The following is a 21,263-nucleotide window of genomic DNA, read 5'->3' as shown; positions in this document are numbered from 1 at the left end:
ACACACCCAGTGTATCAGAGTGCAACACACCTCCCAACCTATAGGGGCACGTACTTGAAAGCTATTATGACAAAAAATACAGCCTGGATAAAAATGCTGTTAACCCATTTTGGGCGAGAACCCGTTTTGGTGTTAGCATTACGTTGTGCTTTAGCTATTGAAAAATAGCAGATCTACAAGCTTGTAGGTCTGCTATTTTTGAAAAATCGAAGAGCGACTGACATAGAAGACATTTTTAGAATCTGATCTCAGGTCAGAATGGAAAACTGTCAGGATGTAGAAGACATTTTTAGAATCTGATCTCGGGTCAGAATGGAAAACTGTCAGGATGTAGAAGACATTTTTAGAATCTGATCTCAGGTCAGAATGAAAACTGTCAGGATGTAGAAGACATTTTTAGAATCTGATCTCAGGTCATAATGGAAAACTGTCAGGATGTAGAAGACATTTTTAGAATCTGATCTCGGGTCAGAATGGTAAACTGTCAGGATGTAGAATAATTCTTTAGAATCTGATCTCAGGTCAGAATGAAAACTGTCAGGATGTAGAAGACATTTTTAGAATCTGATCTCAGGTCAGAATGGTAAACGGTCAGGATGTAGAAGATTTTTTTAGAATCTGATCTCAGGTCAGAATGAAAACTGTCAGGATGTAGATGATTTTTTTAGAATCTGATCTCGGGTCAGAATGAAAACTGTCAGGATGTAGAAGATTTTTTTAGAATCTGATCTCAGGTCAGAATGGAACAACATTGGCGAACATCAGTGGCCCCGGGGTGAACCTTTATGTACACATTTGCTCCGTAAATGTAACAGTCCCAAAACAAGCTGTGAATCGTAGCTAGTATGATGTGAACATGGCAGATAAGATGAGATCTACATTTACTTCAACTTCTTGTATTCTTTCTTCCTCAGATGATGGATAGATAAATTAAAATAATATAAATATATTAAAAAAGATCCGTGCCCCACTGCCCAGTGTTCTCAGGGGCCCACTGTTCCAGTTACCCATAATGTAAAAACGTCTGGGTTTCCGAGACATGAAAAACTAGTGGTTTGCGTTTGTTTGACTTCATATGGATCATGCAGCGTTGTTGTTATTTTGTCTCCTCCTCTCTCCTCGCTCAAGCTGTGACCTGCTCCACTAGTCTATTCTCTCTCTCTCTCTCTCTCTCTCTCATACACACACAAACGTCACACACACACACACACACACACACACACACACACACACACACACACACACACACACACACACACACACACACACACACACAGAGTTATCAAATTATTGGCTCAGGAAAAGGCCCAAAATCAAACATCTCCGTGAATTCAAGGCTTCATGGGGGTTGTAATTGATAGAAGATGAGGAATCGTTTGGGGTAACTACTCTTCTTAACATTAACACATTATGAACCCTACTGTCGGTATTTTGTTATAATAGGTAAACTTTCAGTGGGGGTGGGAGGGTGGTCAGGCTGATCTACTACTAAGTAATGAGGGGTGTGTGTGTGTGTGTGTGTGTGTGTGTGTGTGTGTGTGTGTGTGTGTGTGTGTGTGTGTGTGTGTGTGTGTGTGTGTGGTGGGCGCTGCCCTGCCTGTATTTGCAGATTAAACAATGTGCTGCTATTCCAGCGTGTTTGCTCTGCACTCTCATATCCAACATCATAACAACATAACAAACATTCTCCAGCTGCCCCTATGAGCTCTGATTGACTCCACAACGCTGTCATGTCCTCACTGCTGTATGACTCCACAACGCTGTCATGTACAGTACACACTACTGCTGTAACTGTAGCAGTGAGTGAACAGGGTGGCGGGTCTACTGTACTCTTTATTGGCCACTTCAATGGCTAATATGTACCAGAGTATCTCAGCCCCAAAGCTTAGAGCAGTAATTCACCCCAAGCAATGACTTGTATTTCTATCGTTTACTGTCTATTGTCTTTCCATAAAGGACGGATGTTGTTTGTGTAGGTTTAGGGTGAAAGAAATAATCCTGCTAAATTAGAAAATACTTGAGCAGAATTGAGCAGAGGCTCCCCCCCCCCCCCCCCCCCCCCCCCTCTCTCTCCTCCACTCTGCTCTGCTCGTATGCTCTGGTGGGAGGAAAACAATAACGAAACCGGTTCAACCATACTGGGAAAGGGGCCTCTGAGTTACAGACCTGTAAGGGTCCGTTTGGTTCCATTTTTACACTCTCAGAGTTACAGACCTGTAAGGGTCCGTTTGGTTCAATTTGTACACTCTCAGAGTTACAGACCTGTAAGGGTCCATTTGGTTCCATTTGTACACTCTCAGAGTTACAGACCTGTAAGGGTCCATTTGGGTCCAATGTAAACACCCAGTTAGAGGTCCCTAGACCAGGTGTTGTGAGACAGTGATGCAAAGCAAGCATGATCTATGCTTTGCCATAACTTGTCCATTGACAATGATTGTGCATTATTCTGTCACTGACATGTTGTTGTGAGTGAACTATCAGCTCAATGCAGACTGTTTCCATGCTGCCCAGTCTGCCCTCTGCTGGCTAATTGTTGTAGTGATCAATGACCTGGAGATTGTCAGGTTTATCGTTTTAATTGCCATCATAATGGTCAGTATTATTTAATCCATGGCACAAACGCATTTCTACAGTATTTGTAAACAAAGCACTAATCTGTCCTATAGCTTAACCGTTTAGGTCCTGAAGTTATGCTCCACCAAAAAATAGCCAAGAAGTTCCAGGGACCTCTCAGAAGCTAATATTTGAGTTCAAAACGTTCGCTCCGAAAGAGTATATATTCAAAGATGTGCGCCACATGTTCACGATTTTTCAAAAATAGCAGACCTACAAGCTCGTATCGCGGCACTCGGCGCCGCGCTATGAGCTTGTAAAAGTACTTAGCTAGCCGATTCTGAACGGGAACCCATTTTGGTGTTAGCTCATAGCGCGCCACCGAGTGGCGCGCTACGAGCTTGTAGGTCTGCTATTTTTGAAAAACGACTGACATTTTTAGAATCTGATCTCGGGTCAGAATGGGTTCATCAGACCAGTGTGTGTCCAGTGGAAACCTCGTATGAATCTGATCTCAGGTCAGAATGGGCTAGTTTACACCTCACACAATGCAGAGCTGTGTTCTCCATTGATGTCAGCAGTAGACTACTCAGTATAGCATTGCTGAGGTCAGCTGTACTGGTCGCTCCTTCACACATCACCACACATACTCTAATCTAGGGGCATTCACAGTTTCACACTGCTGAATTCACCTCTAAAGATGTGGTGCTATTTATTTCCTCCCTGTTTTAAAGCTTAATTGATGCTCCCTTTGCATTAGCATTTTATTCACCAAAATAAATGCTGTCTGGAGAAGACAGTTTTTTGAGTGGTGCAACCACTCCAAGGAACAGCAATGTCCGTGTTCACCTATGTGTTGGTTCACCTATGTGACGTTAATGAGCACCAGTATGACTATGAGTACCAGTAGGGGCGCTGTTGTGCCAGAAACAGAGAGAGAGAGAGAGACAGTGCTGCACTGTTGCCTGCTAATGAGAGAGAGAGTGAGAGAGAGAGAGGAGTTGCACCACTCGGTTCACACGGGTGTGATTTTTCTTTTACAGATGAGTAAAAGGGGCAGATGTCTACAGTATGTGTATCGTGTGCATGTGCCTGGTTGTTGCCTGCCAAAAATTACAAATCTATTCCCCCCCGCATATGAAGGGCCGTTCATACCACTATAATGATGATAACTTCAATTAAATATTTTCCATTGTCTGTGTTTAGTAGCAGTAGCGTGAACTCTGTCATCCACTTGACTTAGAACCATTTTAAAAACTACTCATTGTAGCTAAAATAACATAGTAACAATAGTTATATTTTGAGCTAGGCTTTAGTGGTACATATTGTACAACCAATAGGCCAGGATGAACCGTGTGTCCCACGTATCTCTGCTAGACAGTGTCCCCATCTGTCTGTCTCTCTGCTAGACAGTGTCCCCATCTGTCTGTCTCTCTGCTAGACAGTGTCCCCATCTGTCTGTCTCTCTGCTAGACTGTGTCCCCATCTGTCTGTCTCTCTGCTAGACAGTGTCCCCATCTGTCTGTCTCTCTCTGCTAGACAGTGTGTCTCTCTGCCAGTGTCCTGTCCCCATCAGTGTGTGTCTCAAGCAGTTCATCTGGTGTCATTATGCCAGTGGTACCATGCCAGTCTGCCAGTCTGCCCCCCTACCTCCCCTAGGACTCGTTGAGCGTCTCACACTGACCCGGGGCCTTTTCTCCCACTACTCCTCTCACTCTGCTAACGTGGTGGTGGGCTCTTCTCTTCTCTAACGTGGTGCTGGGCTCTTCTCTTCTCTTGACACAGGCTTTACCTTTACCACCGAGGCCTGATTTACACTGCCGGTAATGGCTCAACCGAAAAATAGCAGATCTACAAGCTCACATCGCTAGATCTCAGATCTTGCTTTTTTTTTTTTTTTGGTCAGCTACGGTGTAAATCAAGCCTCAGACTCCCAAGATGCATCTGTTCTGCAGGGCTGGGCAATACGGACACAGTCACATTATCATGAATATTGATATTGTGGGGACGATATGTAATCAAATATATTTTTGTATTAATACTTATCAGTAATGCCTGTATAATTACTAAATAATTAAAAAGCAAATAATAGAACATCTAACAGTCGGGTAAGTTCAGAAGATTTCATAACTTTGCTGTAAATACAGCATTTAAAACACAGTTAAACACAACTTAATTTTCGTCTCGGGATATCTAAAATCCCAGATGATATTTATAGCCTCGTATCACGATGTTGATATCATGTCCACTGCATTGCCCAGCCCAGACCTGCCCCTTCTCGTTAAACTGCTTAAACCGTATTATATGCCTAGTTGACCGGAGGAGTGACCCACTCCTTTGACCTGAGGAGTGCCTCAAGGCTAGACCCACTCCTTTGACCTGAGGAGTGCCTCAAGGCTAAGACCCACTCCTTTGACCTGAGGAGTGCCTCAAGGCTAGACCCACTCCTTCTGACCTGAGGAGTGCCTCAAGGCCAGACCCACTCCTTTGACCTGAGGAGTGCCTCAAGGCTAGACCCACTCCTTTGACCTGAGGAGTGCCTCAAAGCTAGACCCACTCCTTTGACCTGAGGAGTGCCTCAAGGCCAGACCCACTCCTTTGACCTGAGGAGTGCCTCAAGGCTAGACCCACTCCTTTGACCAGAGGAGTGCCTCAAGGCTAGACCCACTCCTTTGACCTGAGGAGTGCCTCAAGGCTAGACCCACTCCTTTGACCAGAGGAGTGCCTCAAGGCTAGACCCACTCCTTTGACCTGAGGAGTGCCTCAAGGCTAGACCCACTCCTTTGACCTGAGGAGTGCCTCAAGGCTAGACCCACTCCTTTGACCTGAGGAGTGTCTCAAGGCTAGACCCACTCCTTTGACCTGAGGAGTGCCTCAAGGCTAGACCCACTCCTTTGACCTGAGGAGTGCCTCAAGGCCAGACCCACTCCTTCTGACCTGAGGAGTGTCTCAAGGCTAGACCCACTCCTTTGACCTGAGGAGTGTCTCAAGGCTAGACCCACTCCTTCTGACCTGAGGAGTGCCTCAAGGCTAGACCCACTCCTTCTGACCTGAGGAGTGCCTCAAGGCTAGACCCACTCCTTTGACCTGAGGAGTGCCTCAAGGCCAGACCCACTCCTTCTGACCTGAGGAGTGCCTCAAGGCTAGACCCACTCCTTTGACCTGAGGAGTGCCTCAAGGCTAGACCCACTCCTTTGACCTGAGGAGTGCCTCAAGGCTAGACCCACTCCTTTGACCTGAGGAGTGCCTCAAGGCTAGACCCACTCCTTTGACCTGAGGAGTGCCTCAAGGCTAGACCCACTCCTTTGACCTGAGGAGTGCCTCAAGGCTAGACCCACTCCTTTGACCTGAGGAGTGCCTCAAGGCTAGACCCACTACTTTGACCTGAGGAGTGCCTCAAGGCTAGACCCACTCCTTCTGACCAGAGGAGTGCCTCAAGGCCAGACCCACTCCTTTGACCTGAGGAGTGTCTCAAGGCTAGACCCACTCCTTTGACCTGAGGAGTGTCTCAAGACTAGACCCACTCCTTAATTTCCTTCTACACCAAACCTCTTTGGCTGGAAATAGGCGATCCACAAGAAGCTCACGGTGTGTTGCTTTTGCGACGCATCTTGAGTGTGTATAAATTGTCTCTTTTCGCCAAATGTGGACCCCTTTGGAATTGGGATGCGAGGGTTTTCAAGTGGTTGATGCTTAATGCCTTATGTCTGTAATAGCTTATGATTATTGCCTTATGTCTGTTTTCACTCCTGCAACCCCCCCCCCCCCTCTTCTAATCTTGTACTCTGATAATAACGTTTTGCTTTCTTATATCCATCCACCCACCCATCCACCCATCCACCCACCCACCCATCCACCCACCCACCCATCCACCCACCCATCCACCCATCCATCTCCACCCACCCACCCACCCACCCATCCACCCATCCATCTCCACCCACCCACCCACCCACCCATCCACCCATCCACCCACCCATCCATCTCCACCCACCCATCCACCCACCCATCCATCTCCACCCATCCATCCACCCACCCACCCATCCACCTCCATCCACCCACCCCTCTCCAACCACCAGAACAATGACAACGAGACCCCCCTCCACTGTGCAGCCCAATACGGCCACACGTCGGTGGTGAAGCTGCTCCTGGAGGAGCTGACGGACCCCACCATGAGGAACAACAAGTTTGAGACCCCGCTGGACCTGGCGGCGCTTTACGGGCGCCTGGAGGTAGGGACGGACGGGGCCCGTCCACCCGCTTCACCGCCATTTTAAACATCACAGTTAACGTTCTGGTGGGAACATTTCCCCCAAATGGCATTAGCTGAAATATAGCATTGGGATTAAGCATTTGAACCCCTGAAGTCTGGAGAACTGGACTTCAGTTACAATTGTACGACTTTTTTCATCTAGTCCTGCATTACACCAAATGTCTTCGGCAAAAGTAAACAAATAGCCGATGGTGGTGAAGTGCTTAATGTATGTTTTGTACTAGTGATGTATAATAATAATAATAATCATCCTGTAGGTGGTCAAACTGCTGCTGACCGCCCACCCCAACCTACTGAGCTGCAACACCAAGAAACACACCCCCCTCCACCTGGCCTCTCGCAACGGACACCTCAACGTGGTGGAGGTGCTTCTGGACGCCGGCATGGACATCAACTATGAGGTGTGTGTGTGTGTGTGTGTGTGTGTGTGTGTGTGTGTGTGTGTGTGTGTGTGTGTGTGTGTGTGTGTGTGTGTGTGTGTGTGTGTGTGTGCGTGTGCGTGTGTGTGTGCGGCTGTGCGCACAACATTCGGTCTTCTCAAAATCGCTTGAGATCTCAAAAAGACGCTGCAACATGCCGTGAGTGACCCGACAAGTATACAATCACCCTTGGAATGTCTCAATGTGTCTGTGAGCCAAATATATCCTCCGCTTTTTAATCATGTCGTTGGTGACTAGCTTAATCTCCTCTTGCACGACTTCCTTCCTCTGGTAAAGCCACAGTATGCACGCCTAAATGCCACAAACTCTTAAGCCTTCGCTTATGTGGAGGTACTTACTGTACAGTACGGTGGTCACACAAAGAAATATATATATATATATATATATATATTCAATGCTATTAGAATGATTGGATGCTTAAATTGCACCTGAGTAATGGTGCCAGTATTCCTTCAGGAACGCTGCCAGAGAGTGGCTGCCGGCGTCTGGCTCTTCGTCATGCTTGCCGGCAGGTCATGACAGCAGAAGGCTGGTTCTATTAAGTACTAAAGGTGCTCGTCATGAAGGGGCTGACTCATTTCCAGAGTACTGCAGCAGTCTCTGATTATGCCTGAAGAATGTACAGTGTGACCGAAACCTGGAGGCTCCCTTCATTGTTCATCTGGTATTCTCTTGACTCCGGCACTGCACCCACGTCTAGTGGCAGATGAGCGCTGCTTTTTTTCACTAGTATTTTGTACTGTATAGTCACTGAAAGTGGCATGTTGTTGTTGGATTTGGAGAAACCACTTAATATTGGTTAACTGTCCTGATGAAGGTCTATTAACGAACAAAATGTCGTAAATGAGCAACATTTTTGGCAAGTTTTCCGACAGTGCAGGTCATTTTCTTTGTTTTTCAAAGATACCCTTTTTAACTGTATGTAAAGTCACAGTACATTCATTCATTCAACCTTTATTTAAATTCTCTGAGAGACCATTGAGGGAACCCCTCATTTACAATGATGCCGAGATTACATACTAAAAAAACTGTAATACAACAACAACAATTAGTTACAACAAACCGTTAATACAATTATATATTCAGCAATCAGTTAAAACGGCAACATACCGTACAGGTGATGGACGGTTATTGAGTAAATTCCTAAAATTACCAATTGATGCCAGGGTATTTTTTGACCATTTTGACCTGAGATTAGATTCTAAAAACGTCTTCTACATCCTGACAGTTTTCTGGAAAAGCTATGTTTCTATGTCAGTCGTTTCTGCGCCACTCGGTGGACGGTGGTGCGCTATGAGCTTGTAGATCTGCTATTTTTCAATAGCTAAAGCATAGCATAATGCTAACACCAAAAGGGGTTCCCGCCCAAAATGGGTTAAGTTTAAGATTCCAAGAATCAGGTGCACCAATCAGGTGCACCGATGCTGAAAGCAGCCTTTCAGAGTTCAGAGTTGGCTAAAGGCTAAACTAGGTTTCTGATGTAACATGAAATATAATGAGGGTATAGTTTCCCGACCATGGCTTTATATATATGAAGAGGTGCCAGTGATTATTGCGTCTTTCAGTCAGAGAAGAAATTATCATACAGGGTACAGTGATGAGTATTGAAGCTGTCACCAGTAATAAACCTCAGAGCTGAGTTCATTTTTTTTATGCTGTGGACATCACCCCGGGAAGACTATTCCATTATGTAACTGCCCTGTAGAATACAGACGTCTTCCTCGAGTTGGAATATGTATGATTCAATTATAAAGAAACAGGAGTTAAGCGTTGTGCACAGCAGAGCTTGCCTTGCCCTTTACTCCCCCTAGTGGTGGACTAGGGCGCCAGTAGCTGCTGCTACTTTATACCAAAAGGCTCTGTCCATCTGTCAAAGCCTAAATGTCCCTGTCCTGCTGTCCCCTGTCCTTCTGTCCTTGATGCTGGAGTGTGTCCTGTGTCCTCTGGGCGCCCTCCTACGTCCCACAGCGTTCCATTAGCACGGCTCTGTGAGCTGGAAAACCATCTCGTCCACGTTGGTTTCTGAACCCAATAAATGACCTCTTAGGAAAGTGGAGCGAGGTCGACAGACAGGGGGGTTCATATGAAACTAACCTGCAGTCTGTTTCACTATAAGTTTGTGTGCCGAGAGAGGATTCATGCGGATTGAACTTAATTTCAAAACAATTCTTTGCAATTTCAACGGGTATACAGTAACAGGTATTTTATACTAGGGTGGGGGGGTATGCATTACCCATTGTCATTGTTCCCAACTTACATTGTTCCCAAGTAGGCCGGTGCCCGACAGGCACAGGTCTAGTGATAATAGTAGACAGGCCGGTGCCCGACAGGCACAGGTCTAGTGATAATAGTAGGCCGGTGCCCGACAGGCACAGGTCTAGTGATAATAGTAGACAGGCCGGTGCCCGACAGGCACAGGCCTAGTGATAATAGTAGACAGGCCGGTGCCCGACAGGCACAGGTCTAGTGATAATAGTAGACCTGTGCCCGACAGGCACAGGTCTAGTGATAATAGTAGACCTGTGCCCGACAGGCACAGGTCTAGTGATAATAGTAGACAGGCCGGTGCCCGACAGGCACAAGTCTAGTGATAATAGTAGACAGGCCGGTGCCCGACAGGCACAGGTCTAGTGATAATAGTAGACACGCCGGTGCCCGACAGGCACAGGTCTAGTGATAATAGTAGACAGGCCGGTGCCCGACAGGCACAGGTCTAGTGATAATAGTAGGCCGGTGCCCGACAGGCACAGGTCTAGTGATAATAGTAGACACGCCGGTGCCCGACAGGCACAGGTCTAGTGATAATAGTAGACACGCCGGTGCCCGACAGGCACAGGTCTAGTGATAATAGTAGACAGGCCGGTGCCCGACAGGCACAGGTCTAGTGATAATAGTAGGCCGGTGCCCGACAGGCACGGGTCTAGTGATAATAGTAGACACGCCGGTGCCCGACAGGCACAGGTCTAGTGATAATAGTAGACACGCCGGTGCCCGACAGGCACAGGTCTAGTGATAATAGTAGACCGGTGCCCGACAGGCACAGGTCTAGTGATAATAGTAGACATGCCGGTGCCCGACAGGCACAGGTCTAGTGATAATAGTAGACATGCCGGTGCCCGACAGGCACAGGTCTAGTGATAATAGTAGACTAGTATTTCATAATTTACTAGAGGCAGCGCCGTTTAACTATTTAGTCGACTAGCTGTGCACTCAGGAGTGGCTCAGGAGGTAGAGCAGGTCGTCTGTGGCTCAGGAGGTATAGCAGGTCGTCTGTGGCTCAGGAGGTAGAGCAGGTCGTCTGTGGCTCAGGAGGTATAGCAGGTCGTCTGTGGCTCAGGAGGTAGAGCAGGTCGTCTGTGGCTCAGGAGGTATAGCAGGTCGTCTGTGGCTCAGGAGGTAGAGCAGGTCGTCTGTGGCTCAGGAGGTATAGCAGGTCGTCTGGCTCAGGAGGTAGAGCAGGTCATCTGTGGCTCAGGAGGTAGAGCAGGTCGTCTGTGGCTCAGGAGGTAGAGCAGGTCGTCTGTGGCTCAGGAGGTAGAGCAGGTCGTCTGTGGCTCAGGAGGTCGAGCAGGTCGTCTGTGGCTCAGGAGGTCGAGCAGGTCGTCTGTGGCTCAGGAGGTAGAGCAGGTCGTCTGTGGCTCAGGAGGTCGAGCAGGTCGTCTGTGGCTCAGGAGGTATAGCAGGTCGTCTGTGGCTCAGGAGGTAGAGCAGGTCGTCTGTGGCTCAGGAGGTAGAGCAGGTCGTCTGTGGCTCAGGAGGTAGAGCAGGTCGTCCAATGATCCATGGGTCGGCGGTTCGAATCCCGGCTCCTCCTGTCTACATGTCGAAGTGTCCTTGGGCAAGACACTGAACCCCACATTGCTCCCGATGTGCTGGTTGGTGCCTTGCATGGCTTCCGCCGCAATCGGTGTATGAATGTGTGTGTGAATGGGTGAATGTAATGCCCAATCTATGTAATGCGCCTTGGATAAAGGCGCTATATAAACCATTTACCATTTTTATTGATTGATTGAAATTGTGATTTAATTTGACAATGTTTTTAATTAAAACGACTACGGCTAAAGAGATGGCAAATGGATGAGATACAAAAAACAAAAGCCAAGGGCGTTGTTAGTTAGTTAGTTTTAAGTGGTTTGTGTGATGCTTAGTAGATGTCATCTATGGTAGACTTATGTCCTCATGTAAGTGCTTTTGTCTCTGTTTTCTACCCTGTGTGTGTGTGTGTGTGTGTGTGTGTGTGTGTGTGTGTGTGTGTGTGTGTGTGTGTGTGTGTGTGTGTGTGTGTGTGTGCGTGTGTGTGTGCGTGTGCGTGTGCGTGTGCGTGTGCGTGTGCGTGCGCAGACGGAGAAGGGCAGTGCCCTCCATGAAGCAGCCCTGTACGGGAAGACGGATGTGGTGCAGAAACTTCTGAGTGCAGGTCAGACGCCTGTGATGTCACCATGACATCATTTACAACACATACTGTACAGCAGTGATTCTTCAACCTCTTTTATTTCACGGACCTTTTATTAACTCTAAACCCCCCAAGGTTCCATGATGTATTAGGCCCAGGCCCGGCAACACAGATGTGCATTTCTCACTTAAAGGTATATTCAGTGATTTCACTCAAAAAACCTTAGGTTTCGTTTTTGGCTGTGGGACCCAGCCTTTCGTCCAATCAGGATAGAGAGTCAAAAACGAAACCTAAGGTTTTTTGACCCCCAGGGGTTAACTGGGGACAGGGAGGAACTCCTTATATGGCCAGCACACTCTATAGTAGGGAGGATTATCACAACAAAACAAAAAAATAAGTGATATTTGAATTAAGTGAAATCACTGAATATACCTTTAACCTGACCTCCTTACCTTGTGAAAAGTGTTTTTTTCTTTATAATTCCTCCTTTTTTGGCATCTAGTTGATTGGTAACTGTATTCATTATTGTAATGTGAGTGAGCTTGACTTTACATGAGGCCAAAACATCTATTGTGTTATGAAGTACCAGGAATGTGCTACACCTCCACGAATAGACCAGTGTATACTGTAGCTATTTGTTCTGTCGTGAGTACCTGAAATCTGTACAGGCAGACTCTTTTGTATGCTAAATGCTTAGTGATGTCGTCTGAAAATGCCATGACAATCCAATGTAGTGGCTGGTCGCAGGAAGTCTGACAACCGAACCGTGCCCAAATTTGGAGTCACTTGTCGTTTCTAGATTCTGTCAGAGACGACTGACAGCATCGATGACGTCGGTCGTTTTCATTCGTCGAGACCCAGAGCTCGATACGTTTTGAGCTGATTACTATTCCTACAGAGTCTAGTGGTTCCGTGAAGGAACGCCATGTGACGGACGGTCTATCGTCCGATAACGTTTTCATTCAGTTGAACACGGTGTCAATATCACATCAACGTGTACTCCAAAAAGATAACACGACGCATGTGACGTGTTCATTTGGTCAATCTGATTGGCCAATGACAATAACATCATCAATGACATCATCGAAGCTGCGGCCTCTTGTGTGATTCTTAAAGCCACAGCGGTGTGATAACCAAATATTTATTTATTACTGAAACAAATGATTTTTTCGTTGTCACTTGATACAGTAGGTGATAATATATTTCACATTCGCCCACTCCGTTCCAATTAAGAAATAAAAAGCAATTTATTTTCCTTAAGAATTTATTGTTGTCCTTCCACAGAATACTAGAAAACAATATGATATTGATAAGCGATAGACAGCATCCGTATCAATAAAGATTAACATTCCTCTCTCCTACGTATGACTTGGGCAAGATTTCAGAGCTCCATTGACTTCTATTATACAAAATAGTTTTATTGAACATTATATGAGAATATATATATAAGGTTCTTCTTGGTTTTTCCTGAACGTGCATACAAAGACGTTTGTGTCGCGACACCAAGACGTTGCAGAGCCACAGCGTAACAAGGTAGTCACCCGAGTGACGGATAGGAAACCAGTGGAACCACAATGGAACAAAAGGTAGATCTCCCTAAGCTGATCTTTGAGAAGGAGGGTGTTTACCTCCACACCAACCCCAAGAGGAACACCCAGGACGCCAACATCCCTGGATCCATCCGCATCGTGGAGCGGGACGGGGCGCCGGCTTTAGAGTGGAGCCCCCTAGAGGAGGACGCCGGTCCAGGCGCCCACGCTGTCTTCTACGCCACGGAGAAGTACAGAGAAGGAGGGGGGGAGGACGACGCCTTCGACCCCGGGTACGAGCCGGACTGGGCGGTCATCAGCAGCACGGTGAGGTCGGATCCAGAGTCTCTGCCGGTCAAAAGCACCCCGGGGGAGTGGTCGTTCTCGCTGCCCGTCTCCCAGCTGTACTCCCTCCGGCGGTCGCGCTTCACCTTGGGGAGGAACTGCCTGGTGTTGACCAGCAGGGGGGGTCAGCCGCCGCTCCCCGCGCTGCACTTCCACAGAGGTGGAACCAGGGAGCTGCTCCGAGCGCTGCAGCGGTACGTGGTCCTGTCTCCCTCGCCGCTCGACGGGAGGGTCTTCCTGGCGTATCCCCTCGACTCGGACGCGCTCTCTCGGTCGTTCGACGACCTGCAGCTCTTTGACGACGACGGTGGCGGAAGCTCCGATCTCGTTTCGAGGTTCATCCAAGACCCCTACACCACCACCTTCGGCGGATTCTCCAAAGTCACCCAATTCTTCCGGGGGGCCCTTCGTCCTTCCGAGTCCTCCGGCCGCTCTCGCGGTCGCGCCCCCGACGCGCACTCCGATGACGACGATCCTCGCTTTGAACTCGTCGACCTCGGGGCGGCGCTCGGTCCCAGACCGGAGGTGACCCGGGGGAAACCCGTGGGTCAGTGGGAGGAGCTTCTGGACGCGGACGGTCGCGTGCAGAACCCGGAGCGGGTTCGAGAGCGGGTGTTCCAAGGGGGCGTGGCGCCAGACCTGAGGAAGGAGGTGTGGCCGTTCCTCCTGGGCTTCTATCCGTGGGACAGCACCGCCAAGCAGAGGAAGGACATCCTGAGGGCCAAGACGGACCGCTACTTCCGGATGAAGGCGCAGTGGACGTCGGTCAGCGAGGAGCAGGAGGCGAGGAACTCCGTCCTCAGAGGCTACCGGAGCCTCGTGGAGAGAGACGTCAACCGGACCGACCGGCACACGGCCTTCTTCTCCGGGAACAACAACCCAGCGCTGACCCTCCTCCACGACGTCCTCATGACCTACTGCATGTACGACTTTGACCTGGGCTACGTGCAGGGGATGAGCGACCTCCTGGCGCCCATCCTGTCCGTGGCTCAGAACGAGGTGGAGTCCTTCTGGTGCCTGGTGGGCTTCGTGGAGCTCGTGCGGGACAACTTTGAGGAGTCCCAGGAGGCCATGAAGCGGCAGCTCCTGCAGCTGGGCGCCCTGCTGAGGACCCTGGACCCGGAGCTGTGCGACTACCTGGACTCCCGGGACAGCGGACACCTGTGCTTCTGCTTCCGCTGGCTGCTGATCTGGTTCAAGAGGGAGTTCTCCTTCGAGGACGTCCTGACCCTGTGGGAGGTCCTGTGGACCCGCCTGCCCTGCGAGAACTTCCACCTGCTGGTGGCCTGCTCCGTCCTGGAGTCCCAGCGGGGCGAGCTGATCGGATCGGAGCACGACGTCAACGGCATCCTGAAGCACGTCAACGAGCTGACCATGAGGCTGGACCTGCAGGCCGTGCTGTGTGGAGCCGAGGCCATCTACCTGCAGCTGCTCACCTGCAAGGAGCTGCCTGCCACGGTGCTGGAGGTCCTGGGACTGTCTGTTCCCTCCAGCTCTGAGGAGGAGAGCCCAGAGGACGAGGCACAGCACCAGCTCTGAGGAGGAGAGCCCAGAGGAGGAGGAGGAGGAGGAGGAGGCACAGCACCAGCTCTGAAGGGGAGAGCCCAGAGGAGGAGGAGGAGGCACAGCACCAGCTCTGAAGGGGAGAGCCTAGAGGAGGAGGAGGCACAGCACCAGCTCTGAAGGGGAGAGCCCAGAGGAGGAGGCGGAGGCACAGCACCAGCTCTGAAGGGGAGAGCCTAGAGGAGGAGGAGGCACAGCACCAGCTCTGAAGGGGAGAGCCCAGAGGAGGAGGAGGCACAGCACCAGCTCTGAAGAGGAGAGTCCAGAGGAGGAGGAGGCACAGCACCAGCTCTGAAGAGGAGAGTCCAGAGGAGGAGGAGGCACAGCACCAGCTCTGAAGAGGAGAGTCCAGAGGAGGAGGAGGCACAGCACCAGCTCTGAAGAGGAGAGTCCAGAGGAGGAGGAGGCACAGCACCAGCTCTGAAGAGGAGAGTCCAGAGGAGGAGGAGGCACAGCACCAGCTCTGAAGAGGAGAGTCCAGAGGAGGAGGAGGCACAGCACCAGCTCTGAAGGGGAGAGCCCAGAGGAGGAGGCGGAGGCACAGCACCAGCTCTGAAGAGGAATTCCCCACTCGATCTCTGTAACTTCTGTTTTACGACCCCTTCTGTGGCACAACTGCTTCACCCCATAGTCATGCTTCACATTCCAGGAGGACAGCACTGCACTGCCCGGCTTTTCTCCGTGGTCGAAAATAGTGCCGACATCGCCTACCTGTAGATAGCTGGTGCGATAGTTTACAGTTCTTTCCCTATCGGTACACAACTCGAACGGCGCTGAGCGGACTCTGCAACGCTTGGCACGGCGACTCGATCGGCTGTGTCTCGTTGCTCAAGTCCACCAGAGATGGCGTGCCTCCGTCGTTGTAACAGCTTTTTGCCCAACTAGTAACTACTGCTGTTCTCTTCTCACAAAGCGGTCAGAGCGGTTCGCCTCGCTGGAGGACAAAAACGTAGTGACGCGTATTAGAAAATAGATTAACCGTGCGATGACGAGTGTGTGTGTGTTGTGTGTGTGTTTTTTATTTATTATTATTGATTATTATATACATTTCACAAACTTAAAAAGTTCAAATCCTTCCTGCTTGATGGCAGGATGGTCTGAGCATCAGCTGGGGTCATCCTTCACTGTTTGGCCAGGCGTATCTATTCTACGTCCAAGCATAGACATGGTAACGCCCCGCCTGCCTCTGATTGGCCTACCGACACTGCACGTCTTGCAGTACAAGAGAATGGCAAAACGCGACAGTAACTTGTAACTTAAATCTTTGTAGAAGAGGCAAACTAATATAGTTTGGGCCGTTTGCTTTGATTGAATAAAGTGTAAACTAATACTAAAATATAAAAAAGATAAAGATCAAGGTATTAATCTAATTATAGTAAACTAATACTGTTATAGTAAAAAAGATGAAGATCAAGGGAAAAGAGACCTTTACATACAAATATACAAATAAACAGGCCAACGGCATAGAAATTGTTTGCCTCTTCTACAACAATAGAAGCTACTGTCGTGCGTGCCAAGCTGTCATTCTCTTGAATTATATTATCGTACTTGTATTATTTATTTCCCACCACGGAGTAACCAGACTATGGCAGACTGTCCAGCATGTATCTTCCACCTCGGAGGAAACTCTGGTAGGTAAGGCCAATCAGAGGCAGGCGGGACGTTACCATGTCTATGCTCGGACGTAGAAAAGATGTACGCTTTGGCCAGTGGTCAGGGACCTCTCCCCGCAGCTGGACTCGTGCCCCCCGCCCACACATATTTAAATTCTGGCTTCGCCACTGGTCTGGGGACCACCAGGTGTCCAAATGGACCTTTAATTAAGGGCCTGTTACTCTCAGAGTTCAATGAACACTGAGGACTGGGGGGTCCCAGAGATTAAAATGTGTCAAACTGGGGACCCCTGTGGTCTAATGCAGAGCAACCTGGGGACCCCCGTGGTCTAATGCAGAGCAACCTGGGGACCCCAGTGGTCTAATGCAGAGCAACCTGGGGACCCCCGTGGTCTAATGCAGAGCAACCTGGGGACCCCCGTGGTCTAATGCAGAGCAACCTGGGGACCCCTGTGGTCTAATGCAGAGCAACCTGGGGACCCCCGTGGTCTAATGCAGAGCAACCTGGGGACCCCAGTGGTCTAATGCAGAGCAACCTGGGGACCCCCGTGGTCTAATGCAGAGCAACCTGGGGACCCCCGTGGTCTAATGCAGAGCAACCTGGGGACCCCTGTGGTCTAATGCAGAGCAACCTGGGACCCCTGTGGTCTAATGCAGAGCAACCTGGGGACCCCCGTGGTCTAATGCAGAGCAACCTGGGGACCCCCGTGGTCTAATGCAGAGCAACCTGGGGACCCCCGTGGTCTAATGCAGAGCAACCTGGGGACCCCCGTGGCCTAATGCAGAGCAACCTGGGGACCCCCGTGGCCTAATGCAGAGCAACCTGGGTGACCCAGTGGTCTAATGCAGAGCAACCTGGGGACCCCCTGTGGTCTAATGCAGAGCAACCTGGGGACCCCCGTGGTCTAATGCAGAGCAACCTGGGGACCCCCGTGGTCTAATGCAGAGCAACCTGGGGACCCCCGTGGTCTAATGCAGAGCAACCTGGGGACCCCCGTGGTCTAATGCAGAGCAACCTGGGTGACCCAGTGGTCTAATGCAGAGCAACCTGGGGACCCCTGTGGTCTAATGCAGAGCAACCTGGGGACCCCTGTGGTCTAATGCAGAGCAACCTGGGGACCCCTGTGGTCTAATGCAGAGCAACCTGGGGACCCCCGTGGTCTAATGCAGAGCAAACTGGGGACCCCAGTGGTCTAATGCAGAGCAAACTGGGGACCCCCGTGGTCTAATGCAGAGCAAACTGGGGACCCCTGTGGTCTAATGCAGAGCAACCTGGGGGTCATTGAAATGAGATAAAGGTTGTGTTGTCATGCTGTTCTCTCCTCCCCCACCAGGTGTGGAAGTGAAGATGTTGGATTACAAAGGGCTGACAGCGCTGGACACTGTCAAAGACATGCCGTCCCAAAACAGCAGGCAGATAGCTGGTCTGATCCAAGGTACTGATACAAATGATGGTACCTGACCTCTAGGTGTTTCTAATACTGAACCTGAATCTTCCACTAGTTGTAAGTCCTTTAAAAAAAATCTCTTGTGAGGACTAAACTTGTACTCATAAAGTCCATTTGTCAAATGTCACTATACTGGTGGAGACATTTGGCCTGCACAAGTAGGCTACAGTGTGCACACTCTTTTGCGCATGCGCGCACATTTCGATTTCTTTATTTGAGTCCACATTTATAAAATACATTATCAAGGACACAAATATTTTCAGTTGCTTCTGATATACTACGCACTCGAAACATCATGTGTCTCAGTGCTTGAGTCCAAACAAGCCCTAAATGTACAGAATATAGGCAACACATGAACTTATTCGCAGCCAACATTGGTCACTTCAGTCTGTCATATTACCAACACCGAAAGTAAATCATGGGTACAAAAAGCACCTTCTCCTCCAAATAGACCGACTGCCTATAATAGAGGAGATTGAACAGTATGTTGCATGCTGCTTTGCCTTACACTTGGACAACCCTATCATTCTCAAGTCTCTGACCACTAGCCTGTGGACATGGCCCAGGCTGCCAAATATAAAAACAATGAGCTGGCACGTATAGCCCAGTTGTATAATGGCCTGTACTAATGGTTGATATTTTACTTGTTTAGTAAGGAAAGCTTCCTCTAAACTTGAATCAAAAGCACAGCCAACTTCCAATAGAAAAACCTCTCTGCTGGTGTATTTGCAGTTATATTTGCTAACACAGTTGGGTCATTGCATTGAAACATTTCTGGTTTCACACAGGAACTTTTGTGAAACACAACGGAGGAATGAAACATAGGTGACACATCTTTGGCAATAATGTTCACAATTGTGTCACACACACACACACACACACACACACACACACACACACACACACACACACACACACACACACACGCACACAATTGAGAGTAGCGATAACTGTTATCTGCAATTCTTGAGTTGAGATATGATCTGGTGTTTGGCTTAATGTGTGTGTGTGTGTGTGCGTGTGTGTGTGTGTGTGTTTTGTGTGTGTGTGTGTGTGTGTGTGTGTGTGTGTGCGTGTGCATGTGCGTGTGCGTGTGACAGGAAAGCCTCTTGACATGGACCTACCCCCTCCACCCCTCCCCCCACCCCAGGAGAGTCCCAGCCCACGTAAAAAAGGTAAACACATTACCATGTGACCACAGACTGTAATAACCATAAAATGTAATCAACGTACCACATGACCACAGGTGGTGGGCTGTAACTAATAGTCCAGCAGTCATTCCGGACAGAGCATATTGTACATGTAATGCAGTGCATCGATACAGTTGTGCTGTTATATTAAATACTGTATCTGTATAGTTGTGATAATCCCTGGTTCACACATAAACAAGACAAAGTGTCTTATAGGCCTGTCTCACAGCCTTTCCAGACCTAGTGGTTAATTACATGTTAAAAGACTTTATTCTATTTTGTTTAGCGGTCTTAACATCTTGTTTTCTTCATAATAATATTGGTCTTTTACATTTTAACATTTGGAAACGGCCTTAAATGGTGTAGAGAAAGCAGGTAGGGATGTAGCTCTCGTCCATGAGTAAGGCTATGGACCAGAGCTACATCCCTACCTGCTTTCTCTACACCATTTCACATTTTATTCTTTGTGGTGATCTACGCCCTAAGAAGGTTGTGAACAGACTGTCTCAATGTCTGTGTAGGTGACATGGAGAGGAGGGCCCTCTCAAACCCTCACCCTAAACCTAACTGTCTGAATGTGTGTGTAGGTGACATGGAGAGGGTGAGTGAGCTGATCTCTGGCCTGGCCCCGGGCCCCCCGGGCCCCCCGGGCCCCGAGGAGGAGAGCCCCTATGAGGCCCTGTTTGAAGCCACGTCCTGCCAGTCCCTGGACAGTCTGGCCAGCGGGAAGTCTTCTGACCGAGACAGTGGACGACCGGACAGCGAAGCTGGGAAGGTCAGTTGCTTAATATGTAACCCGTTAATTAAGTCCAGGAAAGCACCCATGACATTTTAGATTGTAACCACTTTTAACCATTATTTTATACTTTGGCGGTTAAAAAAAAGTGCAAATCTTAGATTTTGCACATTTTAACTCAAATATTTGCTTCTGGTGATCCCTGGAATATAATATTTTGAGCTGGGGGTCGACGGCCAAATACATAAAATGTTGGGGGTCCTTGCCATGATATAGCAGCATACATTTTCCAGAAAACAGACATTTATAGAATCGTCCTCTGGTCTTAATGCGTTTAAGACATAACCCCCAAGGGAACTCAGCAGTAATAAACCTTAGGCAATAAGTGCAAACTTGACCTAGCTACGGTTAAAAGGGCCGGTAAAACTCGCGCCAACCACCGCGGTCATACAAGTGTTAGCCCAAGTGAACAATTACAGCGTAAAGCGTAGTTAGGGGAGTCGAGGGGCACTTCGTGCTGTGTAAGTTAATATAATGAATAAGACCTATTTGCTCCCTAGTGAAATGAAGCTTCAGCCAGCTGATCGGGGGGGGGGGGGGGGGGGGGGTCTTGCTCAGGGCCACGCCCAATAAATATACAGTATGTTTTCAGAAATGTGTTTGGTTTGGTTTGACTTGGGAATGTATGTATTAAAACCGACCTATAATATACCTGTAGCCCTACTCATAATGGGCTACTAATTATAATCCAAATATTAAGTTACAGTATAACCGTGCAAATCGTCTACCACTCTACCTCAAAACCTATACAGCAAGTGTTTCCGTCCCCATTATTTTGGTAGCCCCAAAAGTGTACGTTTTTTGGGGGGGAAATAAATCAAGATTTGTTTTATTTTATTTTTCATTCAACTTGCTGATGGAAACCCAGTGACACACTTGGAGGGAGCCTTTAGAATGGTTGCATTCTGTCAGCACCCACTAGAGGGCGATGGTGGCCTCTCTGTGTCACAGTCCTCCTCATCTGCTCCACTGAGCAGGATTTAACCATTTTCACCCTGTCGTCTCTGTTTTGTGGAAACATGGAATCATAGGCAAAATAATTCCACACCCCTAAAAATTGGCAAAACATTGCAGTGCTTGGTTGGTGCTGTTACGAAGGAACGTAGTGCCTCTCTGACATCAC

General features: G+C 48.8%; 2 protein-coding genes across 2 annotated transcripts in view; both read left to right on the top strand.

The window, feature by feature from the left end:
• The window catches only part of LOC310861878 (ankyrin repeat and SAM domain-containing protein 1A), a 153,177-nt gene that overhangs the window by 40,146 nt on the left and 91,768 nt on the right, over window positions 1–21,263 (top strand). Inside the window, exons 5-10 of the mRNA XM_083769584.1 lie at window positions 6,630–6,782; window positions 7,081–7,224; window positions 11,605–11,680; window positions 18,041–18,142; window positions 19,255–19,329; window positions 19,932–20,119. Of these exons, the coding sequence (XP_083625710.1) occupies window positions 6,630–6,782; window positions 7,081–7,224; window positions 11,605–11,680; window positions 18,041–18,142; window positions 19,255–19,329; window positions 19,932–20,119 (738 nt within the window). The remainder of the gene's footprint in view (window positions 1–6,629; window positions 6,783–7,080; window positions 7,225–11,604; window positions 11,681–18,040; window positions 18,143–19,254; window positions 19,330–19,931; window positions 20,120–21,263) is intronic.
• Window positions 13,231–15,069, top strand: LOC310861293 (TBC1 domain family member 17-like; the record flags this gene model as incomplete). Its single annotated transcript, XM_083768691.1, has 1 exon — window positions 13,231–15,069. One exon carries the CDS (start codon window positions 13,231–13,233, stop codon window positions 15,067–15,069), a length of 1,839 nt encoding a protein of 612 aa, XP_083624817.1.

Source organism: Protomyctophum parallelum (assembly GCF_964188405.1).
Source record: "Protomyctophum parallelum genome assembly, chromosome: 7".
Lineage (NCBI taxonomy): Eukaryota > Metazoa > Chordata > Actinopteri > Myctophiformes > Myctophidae > Protomyctophum > Protomyctophum parallelum.
Note: the sequence above shows the minus strand (reverse complement) of the source record. Positions and strands in the feature narration are given on the sequence as shown.